The sequence below is a fragment of the Aythya ferina genome (assembly GCF_964211825.1).
Source record: "Aythya ferina genome assembly, chromosome: 2".
Classification (NCBI taxonomy): Eukaryota; Metazoa; Chordata; class Aves; order Anseriformes; family Anatidae; genus Aythya; species Aythya ferina.
Window position 1 is genome coordinate 118641950 of NC_140297.1, and position 19471 is coordinate 118661420.

Genomic DNA, 19471 nt, shown 5'->3' on the forward strand with positions numbered 1-19471 from the left:
CCTCCTGCTCTGGTAGCCACTGCAAGGATGGGGCTCGTTTGGGTCATGCTGGCTGAAGCTGGCCTGTCACAGCCTAGGTATGGAGAAGAGCAGGGCCAGGCCACTGTTCCAGTGCTCCTTCCACATTCCCCGGTGCAGACTGTACGGCAACACTGGGCTGAGTTTGGGCAGGGCTGAGGCCAGGCAGCGTGTGGCTGGTAGCCCCGCCGGCACCGAGCCCTGCTGCAGGTGCTGCCCTGGCTCCCTGCCTGCCTCTGTGCTGGGGACGCGCGTTTTGAAGTCAGCTCTCACCACTCCTCGGGGATGGATGCGCTGCCAGCGGTTATTTGGGCTGTCTCACATGAGGAGTTTGCTCATAACCGGTTACCAAGTCTCAGGCTGAGGGAAATGGTGACTCCTTACCAGGGGTCTCATTCCTTGGTGCTGCCTCTCTGTGGTGGACACAAAATGTCCGTCTGGGTGTCCTGCTGCTGGTGCCTGTGGTAGCCCAGCTGGTGCCAGGGTGATAGATGGGGGTCCCCAAACTTTGCAAAGTCTGGAGGTGAGCACGGTGCTCTGAAAGCACCAGGAGGGACTGTGGTGGAAGGTGCAACGTGCTCGCTTGTCAGGGGATCTTGCACAGTGTCTCTACTGCAGACCAGCACAGACGTAGGCTTCAGCTGAAAGGAGCCCCAGTAACCACAGAACCACAGAGGGGTTTGGGTTCAAAGGGACCTTAAACGTCACCTAGTCCAACCCCCATGCCATTGACAGAGACATCCACCACTAGATCAGGCCCCATCCCACCCAACTCTGAACACTTCCAGAGATGTTACCTAGAAGCTAAGCATTTCCTCAGTAAGAATCATGAAATGTTCTTGATGGAAATATTGAACATACAACTTGCTGTCCTGTACACAAGCTGCTTTGAAACACAGCCTCATCCTACACGCAACAGGCTACAGAAGCAAGGTCTACTTTTCCCTTCAGACCCCCTTATTTCATTCATTTTTCAGTAACTAACAAGTCTATTGCTGTGCCTGTTGCTCCTGTGCATATGTAAAGGGGTGTGATGACACTGAAAGCAGCTGCCCAGAGCACCCAGGGTTTGGGCAGGTGGCGTGGTATGAAAGCTATCATCACAAGGGCACATGGCCTGGTTGGTTGGTGATTACAGAGTATGAAGGGATGAGCTGAGACTGATGGCAGAGCTTGGACAGTGTTACTGCAAACACTGCGGCCAAGATCATGCTGTAGGCATTGAGGTGTCTTGATTCACAAAGCTTAAATCAGAAGATAGGCAAAAGAACCATGTTACTAGTGCTTGCAGAAATATAATATATATGAAAGTGCTTCCATCTTCCCAGAAGTAAACAGAAATTAAAATGTGCTCTAAGTTTGCACACAGAGAATCATTAACGTTGAATAGTTAGGGACTAGAGGGAGGGAGGGAAGGGGGATTTTTGGTATTTTTTTTTCTTTTTTTTTGCCCTGGGCAAAATTTTCAACATTAACTAATTAATGTTTATAAAGCACTTTGCATATATAGTGCCTTTCATCAGGGGATCTCCAAGTATTAGATTATATTATCTGGAAGGCCTCAGGCCTGTGCATACTAGCCCTATAAAGTATTAGCCTTATAAACTTTAGTAATTCACTTTGTTTTCTTTTTTTGTTGCCTCTTTTTTTTTTTTTTTTTGGTTGGGTTTTTAATCTTCCCTCTTCTGAAAATGTGCCGAGCATTTTGGCTGTGTATGTAAAAAGGCGGTAAGAGGGTGGTGTCAGCCAGAATGACCATATGAAAAATCAGGGTCCCACAATGCACTTCTCAAATCCCCTAATTGCCGGAGTCGGGGAGTAGCAACTGTGCCAAACTTAAATTGAACTATAAATCCCACACGTCAAACAGGGATCAGTAGGAGGCATCGGCACCGGCTGGGGAAGCAGCGCTGATATTTGCTCTGCATTACCTGGTAATGACAGCGGGGACAGGGAGAGCAAGAGAGACCTCTATCTATAGCAACGTCAGGAAGCATAGGCAAGCTACTGGGAAGGGGGGAAGGAGCTCCTGTGTGGGGCAATCTGGTGGCTCTTCTGCATCACATTCAGCTTCTGTTCCTCTGAAAAGGCTTGCTGGTGGCTGGAGGAGCAGGACATGGCCACGGTCAGCCCTGACTGCTGTCCCCATCCTGGGCCGAGGCAGGAGGCCGAGTACCCCAGAGCAACACCAACGGTAGTGAATCCTCCATGTGTCAAATCTAAAAAGCCTGCTTGGGTGTGGGCTCGGCTGATGACTCAAACAATTACTTAACAATAGCTTGTTGCGTGAGCTGGCAGGGATGTAGCCAGGTTCACAATGGAAAAAATGTGTGGGCATTTCTGCTTTAGCGAAACACATGGGGAGCAGACTTGCTGCTGCATGCAGGAACTACCAACAGGGAAAGCAAGGCCTTGGGGAGCAGAAACTTGACAGGGACAAAGCAGAGGATGTCTTTGCCCTTACTTGCACGTCTTACAGGTGGAATTCCCCCAGCTGGATTTAGCTGGGTAAGGGCTGCTGCTCTGAAGCCAAGGAGCAAGCAGCAAATCCATTCTTTCGAAGAGTCAGCGGTATTCAGAAATGAAGAACAGAGCCATCCCCGCCGAGGCCATCTTGCCTAGACCAAAGCACCTCTCTGCACACTGGAAGTTTGCAGCAAAGGCTGGGAAATCCCTCTCCTTCAAAGGAAAGTTCAGTAGGCTGATGGCACACGTAGCTAAAGCCAGATGAGTGTTGCTTCATAAAAATAGCTCTTTCAGAGCCTGCACACACTGACGAACTTGATGGAGAGCTTGAGATGAGTAAAATTCTTCACTCGCCACTCAGAGAGTCACCCATCGGCTGACTCTCTGAGTCCCAAAACAACCACTGTGGGCAACTCCAGGGAGAGAAGCAGGTGGGAGAAGTGTGCAAGGGGGCCAAAAGGAATGGCTTGCCAGCCTGAGTGCTGGCAGCCTCAAGGAATGGAAATTTGTATCCAGGAAACTGGGCAGGTGGGATTCAGTGAGTAGCTCAGCAGGTCTGCAGTGTGGACGAAAGGCTTGAGAGGGCGATCCATGCACCTTGCACTGTGCACTCCCTGTCCCCAAGGAAGAGTGGGAACCACATACAGATCTGGGGTGGGTGCTTGCTGTGTTGACTTAGAGCAGCATTTGGGCTGAGACATCACAGCCCCAGCTGTCAGGGAGCAGCTGGAGATGGCTTTGCCATGGAGCTCCACGTCGTTCATCCCTGGAGCCAGCACCATGCCCAGTGCCCAGGAGGCCATGCATGGTGTTGACTGATCAGCTAGAAAGCATGATGGGCCAGCTATGGGTTGAGAGTGAAGAGAGGGTTAAATTTCCCTCTCTGGAGACTACACTGAAGAGACTCAGCCTGGGAGAAGCTAAAGGTGCTCCATCAAGCTCCAACCAGGAGTGTAGGCTGACTTACTACACATGACCCCAGTAAGCATTGAGAAGGGCTTCTCCTGGTCTCTCTCCCCCTCAGGAAGGTGTGGTTTGGGAGGGACTGGGAGAAGAGGAGTGGAAGCAAGAGCTTCTCTGGGGTGTGGTTGGGTCTGCTCCCCTGGGGCTGTGACTGCGCACGTTGCCTTGGATCTTCACATGCTCTGGGCTCGCCTCCCTCTCTCTGCTTCTGTGCTGCATGCACGGTGTGCCTCCCACTAGCGAGCATGGAAGCAGACCTGTGTATTCATATTGGCAAATGAGACCATCTACCAGATAATGAGACCATCTAACAGATAAAGAGCCTTTAACAAGGTGAGCAGGCATGTTTACAAGGTGCCGCTGGCTGCGCGCGTACGCGTTATTCTCACCTCGTCTTTGATGTAGGCACTTCGCTTATGGGACAGGCTAATGTGCTTGGTCCTTCAGGCCAGGATACTCCCACACCTGTTTGTTATGCAGCAGGAGGGAGTGCTTGGTGCTGTTGGTATTACCTCCAACCTAGGGCAAGAGTGGATTAATTCATACTCATCAATAGAGGCCGAGGCACCTTTTCCCTTTCACCGAACTCAGGAAGCAAAACGTCTCTGCACAAGGCCCCGGGGAGCCCAGGGCCGGGCATGACAGCTCACAGGTAACCATAAACTGGCTTTGAGTCATTCCTCCGCTGGAAGCTGACCAGCTCATGAGCTACCGTTGCAACAGCTCCTGCTCCTGTTAGGTTTTAGTGGTTTCGCTGCCCGCTGGTTGCTGTCTCTGCCCACTGGCTTAGAAGTCACCCGGATTCCTCCGCCATGGGCGGCTGGTACAAATGCTTCAGTGCATAATGCACCGCTCAGCTTTGAAGGAGAAAGCCTGTGAGGTTTTACCCACTGCAGCTCCACCCTTCTCCGAAGCAGGTGCACTGCCGACTGCAGACTTCAGTCTCAGCAGGTCTGGGAGAACTGGAGCTCTTTGGCTGCTCTCCCCATTTGCATGCAATTCCCTCTAACTGCTGAACACTCTCCCTGTGACAGGTAATTTGCCTGACTGACGGGAGCTCGGGAAGAGCCATTCAGCCTGGGATTTCCCCACATTTCTCACCAATGAGGTCCGGTGTGGACGCTCGTGTAACTGTGAGCTGGGACAGGAGTGACAAGGGGGCAACACAACAGGGTGAGGGTGACGTCTGCCAAGGAAGAAGACATTGGTCCAGTGCAGGGGGGACAATGCTAATGTGCATTGGCTTGGGAAGAAGGTCTCATGGTGGTGCATCGGCAACCATCCTTGGCAGTCTTCTCCCAAAAGGGTCACCACACAGGTCCTCTGGTGTGGACAGCTGGAGCTGAGCAGATGCAGCATGACCAGGGAACTTGAGAGGACCAACGCCATGGCACTGGCAGTGGCTGAGGGACTCCAGAGGAATAGACAAGAAAAGACTTGCAGCAAAGCTGACTCTGCAAGGCTGAGTTGGGCAACAGCAGTTTAGATCAGTGATAGATCTAGAGGCCCTCAAGTGAGGCAGGAGAGGGAGGAAGCTCCCATCTCCTGCCAGCACAGACATATTTGGAGGTGTGGGTGAGGGCTGCTCGCTGCCTCAGGCTTTGGGCTCCAGCAAATTGGGAGATTTAGTCTAGCACTGCCTAAGTATGCCATGGTGCTCTGCTCTTCTGAGAAGGGATGCAGCATTTGGCCGGAAGGTTCCATCATCTGGAAACAAGGTCGTGGTGCTCCCTTATCTTCAGGGAGGAAGGACGGTGCAAGAGGCAGCGAGCTGCCCAGTGCAGGCATGTCGGCTCCAGCATGAGGTTTTCAGGGCAATCTCTGGTAATTCATGTCCCTCCAAAACAGGGGCAGCTCTCCTTGCCCTGGGGAGCGCTGCTTTGGCCCAGGCTATGCAAGTGTTTGAATTACTTGAAGCAATGGCTCTGTCTCATTAAAGTCCATACACCCAAAACAGAGATCCCACTTTCCCACCTACAGAGGGCCCAGACATCCTTCCAGGCAGCTCGGTGGGGATACCAGCGGCAGTGATGTCCCACAGAGGAAGAGTGGGGACAGGGAGCAGTGCAACCTGGTGGGCTGGGGGGACTTGGAGGCTGAGGAGGACGGGCTCCTGTGAGCCTCGCCTCCAGCCCACAAGTGCTGGCTCCAAGAGCCAGGGCATGAGCTTCCCCCGGAGCACTGAAAACAAGGAGGGAAATACCCTTCAGAAACTGCCCAGATTTCATATTTGAAATTCAGACCACCAGTCTTGTGATTCCTGGAGATCTGATTCATGCTTTTTGAATGTGTGGGTTTGGCAATCTCGCGCTCACATTTCGAGCCGTTTCCCAACCCCTTATTTTCCCCAGAGGTGTTCTTACTTTTCCCTTTTTCACTCCTGTATACATGAAATAAACTGCTCGGGGAGTTTGGGGAGTTGTAACCGATAGCAAAACTCAACCATTAAATTCACAGCGAGCTGCTCACTAAACAACACACACACAAATTCCCCACAACTTCACAGCATACACTAAGCTGGGGGGGTGGCAGCAGCTCCTCTCCCCCTGCTCGGCCTTAGGGCAGAGGCAGGTGGGGGGCAGGAGGGTGCTGCCCCTGACCCCAGTCCAGCCCTGGTGTCCCCATGAGCAGTGTGGGGGGCACTGAGCCCCTTCCCCACCTCCAGGCAGGGGCCTGGGGCACAACATACACAGGTCGGCTCGGGGGAGAGCACTAGGAGCCTTTATGGGGGTCACCAAGTGGAGGGTGGCTGTGTTTTGGGAGGGTGAATGTGAGGTTGGGACCCACGTTCAATCATGTAGCAAAAAATCCTTGTTTTTTTTTTTTTTTTTTTTAAGGCTGAGAGAGCTGGGGAAGAGAAGGCTCCAGGGAGACCTTATAGTGGCCTTCCAGTACCTAAAGAGGCCTACAGGAAAGCTGGGGAAAGACTGTGTCAGGGAGTGTAGGGATAGAACAAGGGGGTATAGTCTTAAACTAAAAGAAGGGAGATTTAGATTAGGCATCAGGAAGAAATTCTTCACTCAGAGGGTGGTGAGGCCCTGGCACAGGCTGCCCAGAGAAGCTGTGGATGCCCCATCCCTGGAGGTGTTCGAGGCCAGGCTGGATGGGGTTTTGGGCAGCCTGGGCTGGTGGGAGGTGTCAGGGGAGGTGGAACTGTCTGGTCTGTAGGGTCCTTCCAACCCAAACCAGTCCATAGTATGATTCCTCTCAAATCTTTTTTCATCCAGTTGTTGCAGGGTGTATCTTTATCAGTGCAGATATCAATCAGGGCATAAGTGCTAGGTAGCACTCAGTGCAGAGAAACAGCATTAATTACCCAAAGCCGCCACAGCACGCTGCTCAGCTTCCCATGGGCAGCCTGCTGCTGGCAGGGTACGAGGCACAGCCCCACGCCCAGGGGAGTGGAGGCTGCTTTCAGTTCCCTGCGAGAGGCATCCCTGCCCGCCTGGGGACAGAGGAGCACTCAGAGAGCCAAGGGAGCCCCACTGGCCGCATGGGCCCAGGAGGTGCTGCGAGAGGTAGCCTTGCTGCAGGGCTATGGACTCCGCTACCGCTAGCCATGTGCCAAGGAGATCCCCAAAACGTGGCACACTGGGAGGGGAAACTACCAAAACTACCTGCGGGGAAATCCCCGACGCAGGGACGTAGGTGCCGGGCTGCTGAGAAGTGCTTCCTTCTTACGGCGTTCATTGCAATGCCGCAGAAGCCTAACAATAGCAAGTTTTTGTTGGCAGTACAGCAAAGCACAACTTGAAGGAGACATCCGAGAGAAAACAGCTCGACAGCTTAAAATAGCTACAGCCGCGTGAGACAGCCTTCCTCCTGCTCCTTGCTTTTGATCCATAGAGGGGTCTGGGAAAGGAAAACTGCTCCACTCGTGTTGTCCTCCTCGGGGGGGAAAGGGAGTCCACGTTCCTGACACCTCGGGAGGGCTGGAGGGTGGGGGACACCGAGCTGATGGCGCAGAACATTGCAGCCTCAAGGCCCTCCAGATGTCACATCCCAGATTTGTAAGCTCTTGAGAGGGAAAGTGTGACAGGAGCAACACTGCCTAATAATTAACGAAGATCATGGGAAGAGGAAGTAACTGAACCCTGAATCTCAATTACCGTTTCAACACATATGGAGGGTATCCAAGAGCTCACCATTTCTGTCTGCACAGAGGACATCAGGCCTGCCATAGAGATCTGTGGTCCTGCAACCCAGGCAAGTGGCAGCTGAAGAGTTGTGTGTGCAGATGTCCTCCTATGGAAGGAAACCCAAGTGCCGAGCCTCAAGAAAGCTGGGATAGGATGGTCGTCATCAAAAGGAAACAAATAATTTCAGGGATAGGGAGGTGAACCAGAGCAGCTGTGGAGGTTGGAGGGGAAGACAAGGTTTTGGGAAGAGCAGACGTGCAAAAAGTGCCTGTAAAGCTGCGCAAGATGAAGGTAGGAACACCCATTTCAGCAATTGCATGGCCCTGAGAGCATCATTTGTGTCACTGCACCCCGACCTCAGTCAGCCACATCTAGGGCTCTTAGCTCAAAAAGCCACAGAGTATTTGTGCCACATCTCCAAATCCCCCAGGGCTCAAGCCCCTTACGTGTTGCTTAATGCCCACAAGAGAACCTGGCTCATCCAGGAGACCTCTTCAACGTCCAGGAGCTGAGGGGCAGGGCAGTCCTGTGGCCCCAGGCTGGCTGTGCTAGGCTGGGCTATCATCAGAAACTCAGCTTTTAATTCCCGGAACTTCAGCCTGCTACAAAGAAAAAGCCCCAAAAGGCAGCCATCTACCCCAGGAGGTGAAGAAGCCTCACCCACATGTAGCAAGGTCTGGAAGAGTTGGATCCCTGCAAACTTTTCGTAAGTTTTGACTTGATCAAGACTATAGAGACATTTAAAAGAAAGAAAAAAAAAAAAAAAAGCTTCTTGACTCACTCTCTTCCCAAGACTGCCCTAGCCCAGGGCATTCTCCCTGCCTTGGGAAGTGTTGCAAAATTTGAGCTTGCCCTGGAGGTATCTCACTAATTACTGGATATCCTGGTTTTGTGTAAGGACACAGTCAGAACCTTCCCACAGGTTCTTCTTTACGGCATGGGAAAAAAAACTAGAAACACTGATTTCTGTTTCAGCATCCACAGCAGACTACTGTGAAGGGCTGATTAAACACTCAAGGGGATCTCTTTCTGGAGCCATCCTCCCCAGCTCCAGGGCATCACTCACCAGCAGTCTCTAAGAAGCAAGGAATTTCAAAGGGAAAAACCACCTCGATTTTAATACTTGCCCTCTGTGCCTGAAGTTTGGGTCACTTTCAAATTTTTTCCTCTGTAATAAAGGCGGCTAAAACTTTCAGATGAGAAGCAAGGACTGAGAGCTCTGTGAGACGAGGCCTGACTGCGTTTGCACCACCTTCCAGCCGTGTTGCAAAGGGATAATGAACCGGCTGGTGAAAGGCAGAGTGCAGACAATTACAGCCCCAGCCCTGACAAGAGGCAGCACGGCCCTGATTACTGTGTCAGCTCCATGCTTAGGCAGATGCTTACATGGGCTGCAAGCCTCCGTCCATGTTTTCTTTTCACGTCAGTACAGGAAAACTGCTTCACCTTCAAGACGTCAAATAGATCATGCTGTATCTACACATCTTCTGCAACTTCCAGCCTCTCTTTCAGCATCAGTCAGGCCACCGTGTCCTGTGAAGAGAGCACATTCCCCACATCTGGCAGTGTTTCAGCTGTGTGGCTGGAGTGCGGCACCGGGCTGAAGCTGGTGATCATCTCTCTTGCTGCTCCTAACAGCAGCAGTAAGAGGATTACACGGGATCTCGCCAATTTTTAAGAAACACCAAGTTAAGAGTGAAAGCCGCATTGGACAGGAAGTAACAATTTAAGGATTTCTTCCCAAGTAGTAATTATGCAATATGTTTGCTTCACTAAATACACAGCCTGCGTACACATACCCACCTACTTTGATGCATCCTTTTTCTTCTTTTTTTTTTTTTTTTGCCATTCTTCTTTCCCTACCTTCCTCCTTGAGGACTCCAGCTGATTAGCTCTTCAAGGGAATCTTTATTCTCTGCCCAATATTGCACCCAGGTATCAGAGGATTTTTAAGGATTACCTCTTGCAACCTCTTCAAGAATTCATCTCCTTCCTCACCTGCTCCTTGCTGCTGGAGCTTCAGACCTGGGAGCTGTTACAACGCAGTCCCTACAAGTAGTAGGGTATTTCTTTTGAAAAGTTACTTACCCATCCTTGTACACACAATACATGTGTATTTTCACATAATTACTTGAAAAAAAAAATACTCCTCCTTCCAGCCTCTAAAGACATAAATAAAGAAACACCTTCAAATAACTGTAAATAATAAACCCGGTCACGCTGAACACTTCAAAGTATAAGCGCAAGTATTTCAGCCAGCTTGGGGAACTACACATAATTACGAATTAGCTCTCAAAACCAGATGCAGAAGATCTGTCAGATAATTTTTCACTCCAGATAAACTTTGGAGTGCTATTCTCTGTGACCTGCTAGGGAGAATTGTTTACTGATAACCGCAGTTCTTCAAAGGAAAGCCTGCAGAGCACGAGTGCCCATGCCAAGCTGTTGAGGCGAGGATGACTTTTTAGCGTTGGCACTACCCATGGAGAACACCCCCATAGTGCGGGGAAGAGAACGGGTGAGCAGCTCTGGTGGGTTCATAGGCATGAACTTTAGGTGGCTCTGAAGAAAGATATCCACCAGGAAGAACAGCCTTTGAAAGAGGAGCAGTACCTACTGCAGCAAGGACCTGTAGAAAACCCTTGACCAACGCAGGGACTAATGGTAGAAGTCTTGGCCACCATGAAACATAAAAGAATGAAAAGAAGGCTCCAGGAAGACCTTATAGCACCTTTCCAGTACTTGAATGGGGCCTAAAGAAAAGATGGGGAGGGACTTTTTACAAGGGCATGGGATAAGGGATAATAGTTTGAAAGTGAACGAGGTTAGATTTAGATTTAACATAAGGAAGAAATTACTTCGAGTGTGGTGAGGCATTAGAATATGTTCCACACAGAAGCTGTGGATGCCCCATCCCTGGAGGTGCTCAAGGCCAGGCTGGATGGGGCTTTGGGCAACCTGGTCTGGTGGGAGGTGTCCCTGCCCAGGGCAGGGGGTTGGAACAAGGTGAGCTTTAAGGTCCCTTCCAACCCAGACCATCCTACAATTCTATGGACACTGCAGAGAGGAGCAGACTCAGGGCTGATGTGAGCTGATCCGCACCACCACCTCCTTCCACTTCAGAGCAGTCATCGACTTTAAAGTCTAGAATAGAAACCAGCCTTTTCCTTCCTTCCTCCCTGCAAAAACCCCTTCAAAAGCAGGTTTCCTGGGAGTGACCTGGGAACTGGGAAGCAGAGGACCTTGAGAGTGGACAGGGTGGCAAAGTTAGTAGCTAACATGCCAGAATAGCTATAGATAGCACACAGGGAGCGATCAGCTCCTGCCTACCATATAAAAGAAAAAGTGGTAGGAACAATGACTGATATAACTTGGAAGGAAAAGTCTGGGTTTCTTGCTTACACCTTCAAAATAAGGAAAAAAATCAAAATGGGCACTTGCCCAGCTTGCAAAGGGCCTGCACCAAGTGAAACACTGGCATTGGGACTTGCAGCCTGGCTGCCTTCCTACCAGGTGTAGGTGGGACAAACCACTGACCTGCAGCAAGACACCCGGTAAGTGGCAAAATGGAGAGAGGCCAGCTGTGATACGTTCTTCAGCCTTTATACTAAATTCTGTGCCCACCAGAGAAAAGCCTACACTGCAGGCTCCAGCCACAGGTCTGTGGGTAACAGCCTCAGAAGATGTGTGGGCATCACGTGTGGTGCGCGCAGAGATTGAGCGCGTGCAGCACTTGGCCTCAGAAAGCCAGCAGCCCTCATTTGGAAAGTTGAAAAGTTGCCGAGAGCGAGTCCAATCGCTTGGGCTGCCTACCCCCTTAGGACAGCCTCATTTGCTTTTGTCTTTCCTTCTTAATCCCAGCGATCACAAATGAAGAGGAAAGCAAAGAACGCAGCAAACAGCCGGACCTGGAGAAGAGCTGGCAGCATTTTTTCCCAAGCAAAGTGCACTCACGTGGCAGGGCGCAGGTGCCTACGAGAGAGCAGGCCTAGAACAACTCGATGCAAACAGTAGCCTTAAGCTACTCGTGTCAAAGTGTCCAAGAGAGCACCATGGCTTTGAGGAATCATCTAGCCAAGCCTCACGGGCCCCCGCTACCTTCCTCATTAAACCTAGAACAAGGCTGCAGGGTGTGTTCGTGTACTTCAGCTAGTCCTTCCCAGGGGGAGACGGGAAGAGCTGGAGTCAAAGACAGTGCAAAGGGCTGGCAAGTGGATTCGGTGTTAAGACTCAAAAATGGCAGGAAAGGGAAAAAGCAACAGCAAGAGGAGAAAGTACAAGGTCCCTTTTGTTCCCACGTAACACACAAAATCCAGTGCAATGCTGTGTTGCTGAAACGGTATCAGTCAAGAGCCAGCAACAACAGCTTTCCCCTCCACACAACCAGACACGCTGTTTTCTCTGAAGGCAAAATACTTGAATGCCACAGATAGTTCCCTGGACAGCTCGGTGCATCAGAAATAGGCACTAGACTAACAGACCATCTGGACAGCAAGAAGTGCCTGCAGTAAGCTTTAGACCCCTTGCAGCATCCGTGGCATAGATGGCTCTGCTGCTAAGTGCCGGAGCTTGAACACAAGCTTCCCAACAAGTAAGAAGCATGGGAGCATGATGGCACTGAGCTTTTTAGTATTTGCAAAAAGAGGGGGGACAAACCCATAAATGCATGGTCACTCCTCCTTTCACTTCTGGTGTGGCTGGCCAAAGCTCAAGCGTCTCCTAAGTGCCACTTCGGAAGACACTTGGCTCTTCTCAGATGCAAAGCTGACCTTGAATAAAGCACAGGCTGAATGCTTGGGAAGGAGACAAGTAATTTTGAACCTGCAAAAGGCTTTGTCTGCTCCTGTCTGAAATTAGGCCTACGGACCAGCTGAAAAACTTTTTGAAAATGCCTGCTTTTCCTCACAGCCTGAAATTTTGAGGTTTCTTTGGAGGTGGGAAGGGAGAAAGGAACTACCAAACAGAGCAAACTTGCTGTGACAGCAGTAATGAAAACATGTGACCTGCACTGCAGGCAGGCAAGCCCTAAAAGCAGTTGAATTACCTGTCATGCTTTATTACACATATCTATTAATCAATTCTTTTCTCTGGTATCTCTCATTTCAAGTGTCTCGTTGGTTTGAAGAAGAGGCAGAGCCCATATGCAGATGCTCATCTTTGTTTTCCAACCTGCGCTTAATTAGCTGCGAGTTGCTTCAAGAACAATTTAGGACAATGCTTCCACTGCACATTGTTGAGGTCTGAGAAGCTTCCCGTGTTGCTGCTTCCCAGACACGTGCAAAGTGTTTACCTCTGCTCAGCTGTGGAAAAAAAAAAAAACAGCCTCTGCACCAACTGACAGGGGGAAATCAGACAAATGAGGGGTTGCTTTTACTCCCTGTCCCCCTCTCCGCCCCCCACCTTCGAGCAATTCTTTCTCCGTCACCTAGTTCTGCTAAAAACCTTGGAAGACAGATGTTTATCGTTAACACTCCAAGTTGGGCAACCGTGCCAATCACTGTGATGGGCAGATAGCTGGGGCTTGCTCTCCGAACCACGCCATTAGTCACAGCGATGACAGCCTCAGACGCTGAGTATCTCAGGCTAGGAAACAGACAAAGGGAACTATTGCTTATTTTTAATAAAATAATTGCTTTAATGCAGTATTTAAAATAATTTTAAACATCTGATCAATAAGATACAGTACACAAATATGGAAAATGCTGCACTTTACATAAAAAGTAAAGCTAAGCATTTAATTATACAAAACAATTTTGCCTGACGCTATCAATATCTTGCAAACTATAGCTTAGTCAAAGTACTGCTTTTCTTTTATATATATATATATGCCATATATACATATATAAATAATTTACAGCATTCATTTGCTAGATTTATTATTCACTACTGTTTCAACACAAAAAACGTAACTGACTCAAAACTTACTGAATTTGGTAACTACCTGCAGTGGTTCTGATGGCAGAGGGCGTTTGAGTTATCTATCACTTTAAAGTTTTAAAGTTGCATGCCAAATAACCATAGGAAGCTTGTTCCTTAAAAGAAAAAAAGTTTCAGCAGGAAGCCATTCAATACAGTCAGTGCCTTTCCCACTGCTCCTGGGAAACAGCCATGCTATGCAGCACTGTGCCACGGGAGGCAAAATATTTGGAGGCTGGGGAGAAAGGTGACCAGGAGGCTTTCCCTTCTACCACAAGGCAGTCTTTACCAGCAGAGGAGATTTTTGAATCTATTCTAGCAGTCTTAATAATTTGGAGTCCTCCTCTTCATTGAACAGAAACCAGGCAACTGGCTGAACTAACTACTTTCTACTTGAAAAGTTTCCCTGTTATACCATATTAAGGTACTATAAACATTAAGATGACAACTAAATCAATACTCTCAATAAAGCAGTGAATCCTGTGCTTTCCAAATATTACTCTTCTCCTTAAGACTCTCCAGCTGTAAAGTTTCAGAACATTTACTAGATCTCAAGCTTTCATTTTTATATTTTTTTTCAGTCAGCACAGGTTGTTTTGGTTCATTTCTTTCTAAATCTATACTTAGGCTCATTGCTATTTTTTGATATCTACATAAAGAAAAACATAAGGGATCAGTTAATGTGTTTTCTCTTCCTTTTTAGGCTCTTTCACTCCCTGTATTCAAGTTTAGTAACTGCACATTTTCCCAAACATCCAAGTATGCCCTGCCTACACCATTTGATGTACTTTAACCACAAGAACGACCAATTTGTTCACCTTCCCTCAGTCACTTCGTCAGCGAAAAGGGGAGGGCAGTTGAGGTGATGTAGGGAAGAGAAAGTGTCCCTTGTTCCTTTCACTTGCTACTCTGTTCTCCACAAAGTAGCACTCAGTAGTAATTCTAAACCCAGAAAACTGAGGGAGATGCTGAGTCAGACAGGCAATACATTAGCATGTCGACTGACTGCTGGTTCATGAATAAATACAGTTGTCATGCTATGCAGTGCCTTTAAAATGTTACTTGTTTCCCTAGATAAGGTTGGATTAGAAGAAGGCACTACAGACAGAACAGATGTTGCAGACTCTGGAATACTGAAGCAAGTGACACACATAAACGAGGTACACATATCAAGCCCTCAGAGCCTGCGAGACAGTTAAATGCAAGCAGGTAGTCAGGTGCTTGTGTGTGCAGCTCAGTGTTTTCACTGGTTTACAGACTGGGTTAAACCAAGTATTATTAAAAACCCTACAGGTGCTAAGTTAGGTATTTAATAAAAATGTTTATCTGTAAACAAGAGTTATCCTTACAACGGATCATTTTCCAGAAATTGGAATTTCAAGACAGTGCAACAATGCTTCAGAGTGTTTTCTTTGGCAGTAGACAGCAAGTTGAAATGTAAAATTCAAATCACTTCAGAAGAGCACGGTACAAGGTAAGAGAGTGCTTCATCTCCCTCTCTTGCTCCATGCAGAATATCAAGTCCCTGAGACAGACACGGGTTATTCTTGGACGAAGCAGCTGCTTTGTAAGGCTAAAATTTGACGATCCAGGAGCGACTCCATTGCCATTCAAACCCTAAAAGTGGGAAGAGAGAAAAAAAATCATGTCAACACAAGTTTTTAAATCAAACTGGTTGGGTTGTACTGCCTGCTTGCATAAAAGTAACCTGTTGATGTTCAGCTTTACATGTCAGAAACCAGCCATCCAGATGTCCTTGTACATTAGATACTTCAAAAGACAAAGCAAATACCTGCCAGTTAATGGTTTACTTTAGTCAAAGCAATGAAATGACTTGTTAGAAAAAAATCCTTCACTCTTTTTTTTTTAAACTATACTACTGTAAGATAAATAACTGCTGTTTCACCGAAGCCATACCATGAAGACCTGCACTGAGAAAGGACAAGCTCACTGTGAAAGTCGTACCACCACAGCTCCTGCGCAGAGCCCCAGGTTGTGCAAGGCTTTTGCTCCCAACTGCAAGCACCCAGTCTCCAGATGTTTGCACCTCTTCTTGAAGAAAACCACAGCTGAGAACAGGCACTAGCCTTGAAACATGGCCAGGAGACACTCTTATCCCAGCCATCACCTGTGAAACGTCCTTTAAGGAAGCAACAGATGCGCGCAGTCAAAGCGTCCGGGTGTTCAGAGTGCTGTATCTAAGCCTATCCATCTCAGTCAGCTGCCTCACTTGGTTATGAAAGCACAGTCGGTGTGGAGATGATGTTTAGTAGTTGTACATTCAGGCTATTGGAATGAGCAACCCCCATGCATTCCAAAATGCCCCGAGATTTATTATTAGGGGTGGGGACGAGGAAGATTACCATGAGCTGCACAATAGACTGGCTACTTATCTTGGAGCCAATCTATGCTACACAGCCAGTCTCTTATCACTACTGGAGGGTTCTTGGTAATGAATGCAATTTGTACAAATACAAGTGCTCAGTCTCTGTAACTTCAGCAAGGCGATGCCTGCCAGCATCAACACCACTTGGAGATGGTGCTGCTTGGATGCTGTGTTAACTATATCAATTCTTACCCTAACACTCTCTGCAAGACTTCAGCAAAATGACTTTGCCCACTTTGCTTAGAGAAATCTGGTTAAAAAAATATATATTAAAAACAAATACCAGTGGTGGTCTATCTATAGTAGTGAACACTACTGTTGTTAGGGGGAAAGCATTGAAATTTATTAAAAAAATAAAGATTCACCAGAGAGCACATACTAACCACAGCAAACCCAGGGCATATCACAGAAATGGAAGCTGTATTTCTTACTAGCAGCATGCAGGGTATTCAGCACCATTTCATTTGCTTTACAGTCGATACTATTAAACACTATGAAATGCCATCATTTGAAGCTTTCAGTTTGTTAAATGGCTTGGAACAAATGCGCGTGTGGGGAAGACTGCTGGCCACGCAGCACAGAGAGGGCACTGCTGTCCTGGTAAGACACAAAAGGGTCACAGTTCAAGTTTGTCATATGACAACCCCGAAGGATCCAGGGAAAAGATAGCTCTGCAATGCAGCTGCCAGCACGGGTTGAAAAGGAGGTCAATCCAACAGGATGCAGCAGAAGGCCTCAGGCAATGTTATAAATGAAACAAACCCCAAGGGTTTTCAGTAACCCAACAGCAATGTCCTTTATAATTCAAAGAACTTTCTGGAGGTGAAAGTATTTTCTCTCTAAATAGTCATTAGACCAGAAGCCTTACCTTTAAAAATATGCAAAACAAAGCCACCTCGATCCACTTATCTCCCTTACAAAAAGGAGGCAGACATCACAGATCCCCGAGCCTGCCCGGGAAGCTATCAGAGCTGCAAGATGTTACAGCAGAGCAGAAGCTCCGAGCCACCCATGTTTGAGACAGAGTTATGGATTTATTTATTCTTAAATTCTTACCCATCATACCAGGGCAGAGCCACGGAGCCACGTTGTGCTGTAAAATCACCTCCAAAGCCAAAGCTTATGTTGGACTTCTGTTTGCTGGATGCAGCTTGTATTTGCAGCTCGTATTTTTATATTTCATGCAGCAAATGGGCTGATCAGAGCCGAGTACAGCATTTCAAGGGCTCTTCAACTAGTTACTGAGCACATCCAAAGCAATGACCACCACATCCAAGCCGAAAGAAAAGGCCCTTCTCTCGAGGTGCGGGATGGTTTAAAAATCAAAGAAGTCCGTCAGCATAGCCGACTCCAGTCCAGACTGGGACTGCAACTGGGCTTTGCCTGGTCAGGAAATTCACCCAACACATTATGGTACGTTGCACAAAGCCTCCTGCACATGTCTCTGAACACAGCTTACAAAGGGATGAGCACTAACCAACTGCATCAAAGTTCTGGCCTTTCATGGTTTTGTTCTGAACACCGGAAAAAATGGCAGAGGGTGATATACCTGTCTCTATAACAAATCATTTAAAGAACCTAATGGAAAAACATTTGAAGCTATGGTGCCATCTGCACACCAAAATGAACCATCACACATGCTTCAGTGTCCAGGACTTTAAGAAGTGCCCAGATCTGAGCTCTTCAGCTGACACAAGGGAGGCTTCAGGGGAGGGCCCTCTGCAGCTGCATGCTCAGAAGCCTCCTCTTCAGCAAGTTCTGGCTGGGCAGCAGGTCAACAGCCCTGGGGTGCTATCAGTCCTTAAAAGAGAGGACTTATCTGGAGCATTAGCAGCCCTCCCCTTTCCATTTCACGTAGTCCTTGCCCAGAAGCTGCCCCATGCTGCTTTTCAGACCTTAGGACCTGCGCTAGAACACCAGCCCATGCCTTGCTCCCAGATCTCTCTATTACATTCCTCCAGTCGGGCAGCAAACTTCTTCCTAAGGAAAAAAAAAATATCTGCAGTCCTGTGTTTTGCTTATCCTCAGAGTCCAGTCAGATCAGCAACTCTGCCAGAGAAATACACTTCCGTGATCCTCACAGCCTTCTGTATATTCCTAGCAGAGATGAGTGACTGTCACCAATTCTGGCAAAAGAAAGCACCAAGGAGCTCCTGCAGTCATCCCATATGTGTTTTGCAGCTAGCGTCAGGAGGTTGCTCCCAAAACGTGCCTTTAAGATCTTTAGAGCTCTCTCCAGTGGCTGGATGAAGAATTAAATACTGAATCTCTCTGGAAAGACAAGCATGAACTTGATTCAGAGCCACAGCTGTCATGAAAGGCAGTGAGACTTGCAGGACAAGAGTTGTCTTCTACCTGAGCTACCATCGTAGCCTGAATTCCTAGACTCCAAGGTATCTGGAGCACACGATCCAGAAGCCTGCATCTTGAGTACTGGCAGGAATATCAAAGTTGCTCGGAGCTACTGGATAGGACCTGAAACAACGTTCACGGAGGTCAGTAGAAACCTGCCTTCCCACCCACCTGGGCCAGGCCCAGTGGCCTGTTCCTGGCAGAGCACACGTTTCCTTCTCAAGTTTCGTGGCTGCACACAAACTGCATGCAGAATTTCAGACCTTTAGAGCAGAATTAGAGAGGGGCACTTTAAGGAAGCAAACTTCAGTCAGACGTTAAAAGTAAAGTCAAGAGCTCTCCTTTTAATTTCTGGTGAGGCATAAATACTTTTAAGTCTCCAAGCTAAGATCCCAAACAAGTGCATAACTGAGGCCAGAGAAAACAAAGTGAAAGAATACTCCAGTGACAAGCCAAGTGCACCGATGCCACCTATTCTACCAAGCCTCAGCTCAGTCTGCGAGAAATACTCCCACATTCGTAATGCTAAAATACTGCATTAAACAGTGTTTATAAAAACATGAGTTGTTTTTTAAAAAGCTGTTGCATCTTTTTTTAAAATCTTATAGGCCATTAGGATAGATCAAGCTCATGTCAAAAAGGCTTAGATCTCTATTTCCAGGCTGCTTCTCACGCAGCTGAAAACAAACATGTATATTTATGATGTTATCTGTAGCCTACAAAGAAGCCTCCCTGAGCTGTCAGATCCATACAACAGAGGATGCCGTTCGACTGCACGTTTTTCCTCAGATTTCAGTGCAACATTCCTGCAAGTCCCTTCGAACATAGGCAGCAGCACACTTTACATACTGAAACAAATTCCTGCGAGTGCGTCGTCAGTTTGTTCACCGTTGTGCCCAAGATTCATGTACGCACGTCACCGCGCATGGCTACGTCAGATGCTTAATCTGTACCTGGAGGTAATGACTACTATACAAATATGTCATGTTAGTTAATAGACAATTATTAAGCTGAAATTTTCTGGCTCTTTGCCACATCATTTTAAGCAACGTATTGTCAACTAAATTATAAATCTCTTGACCCTTCACATGTCATCAACGTTTGCGCGTTACCAATATGTTCAGCCTAGAGCTACAACGCAATTAGTCATTTAAATTGCAGATATCTTTCACACATAAGAAGAATTAAGTTCATATCTAGCACAGAGAGAGCACGACACGGGCCGATGAAC

At 48.0% G+C, this 19471-nt stretch overlaps 1 protein-coding gene across 1 annotated transcript in view; it reads right to left on the reverse strand.

The window, feature by feature from the left end:
• Nucleotides 1-13197: 13197 nt before the first annotated feature.
• TAF4B (TATA-box binding protein associated factor 4b) overlaps nt 13198-19471 on the reverse strand; it is a 71145-nt gene continuing 64871 nt past the window's right edge. The window contains exon 15 of the mRNA XM_084509398.1: nt 13198-15119. Within this exon, the coding sequence (XP_084365524.1) occupies nt 14952-15119 (168 nt within the window). The 3' untranslated portion in view covers nt 13198-14951. The remainder of the gene's footprint in view (nt 15120-19471) is intronic.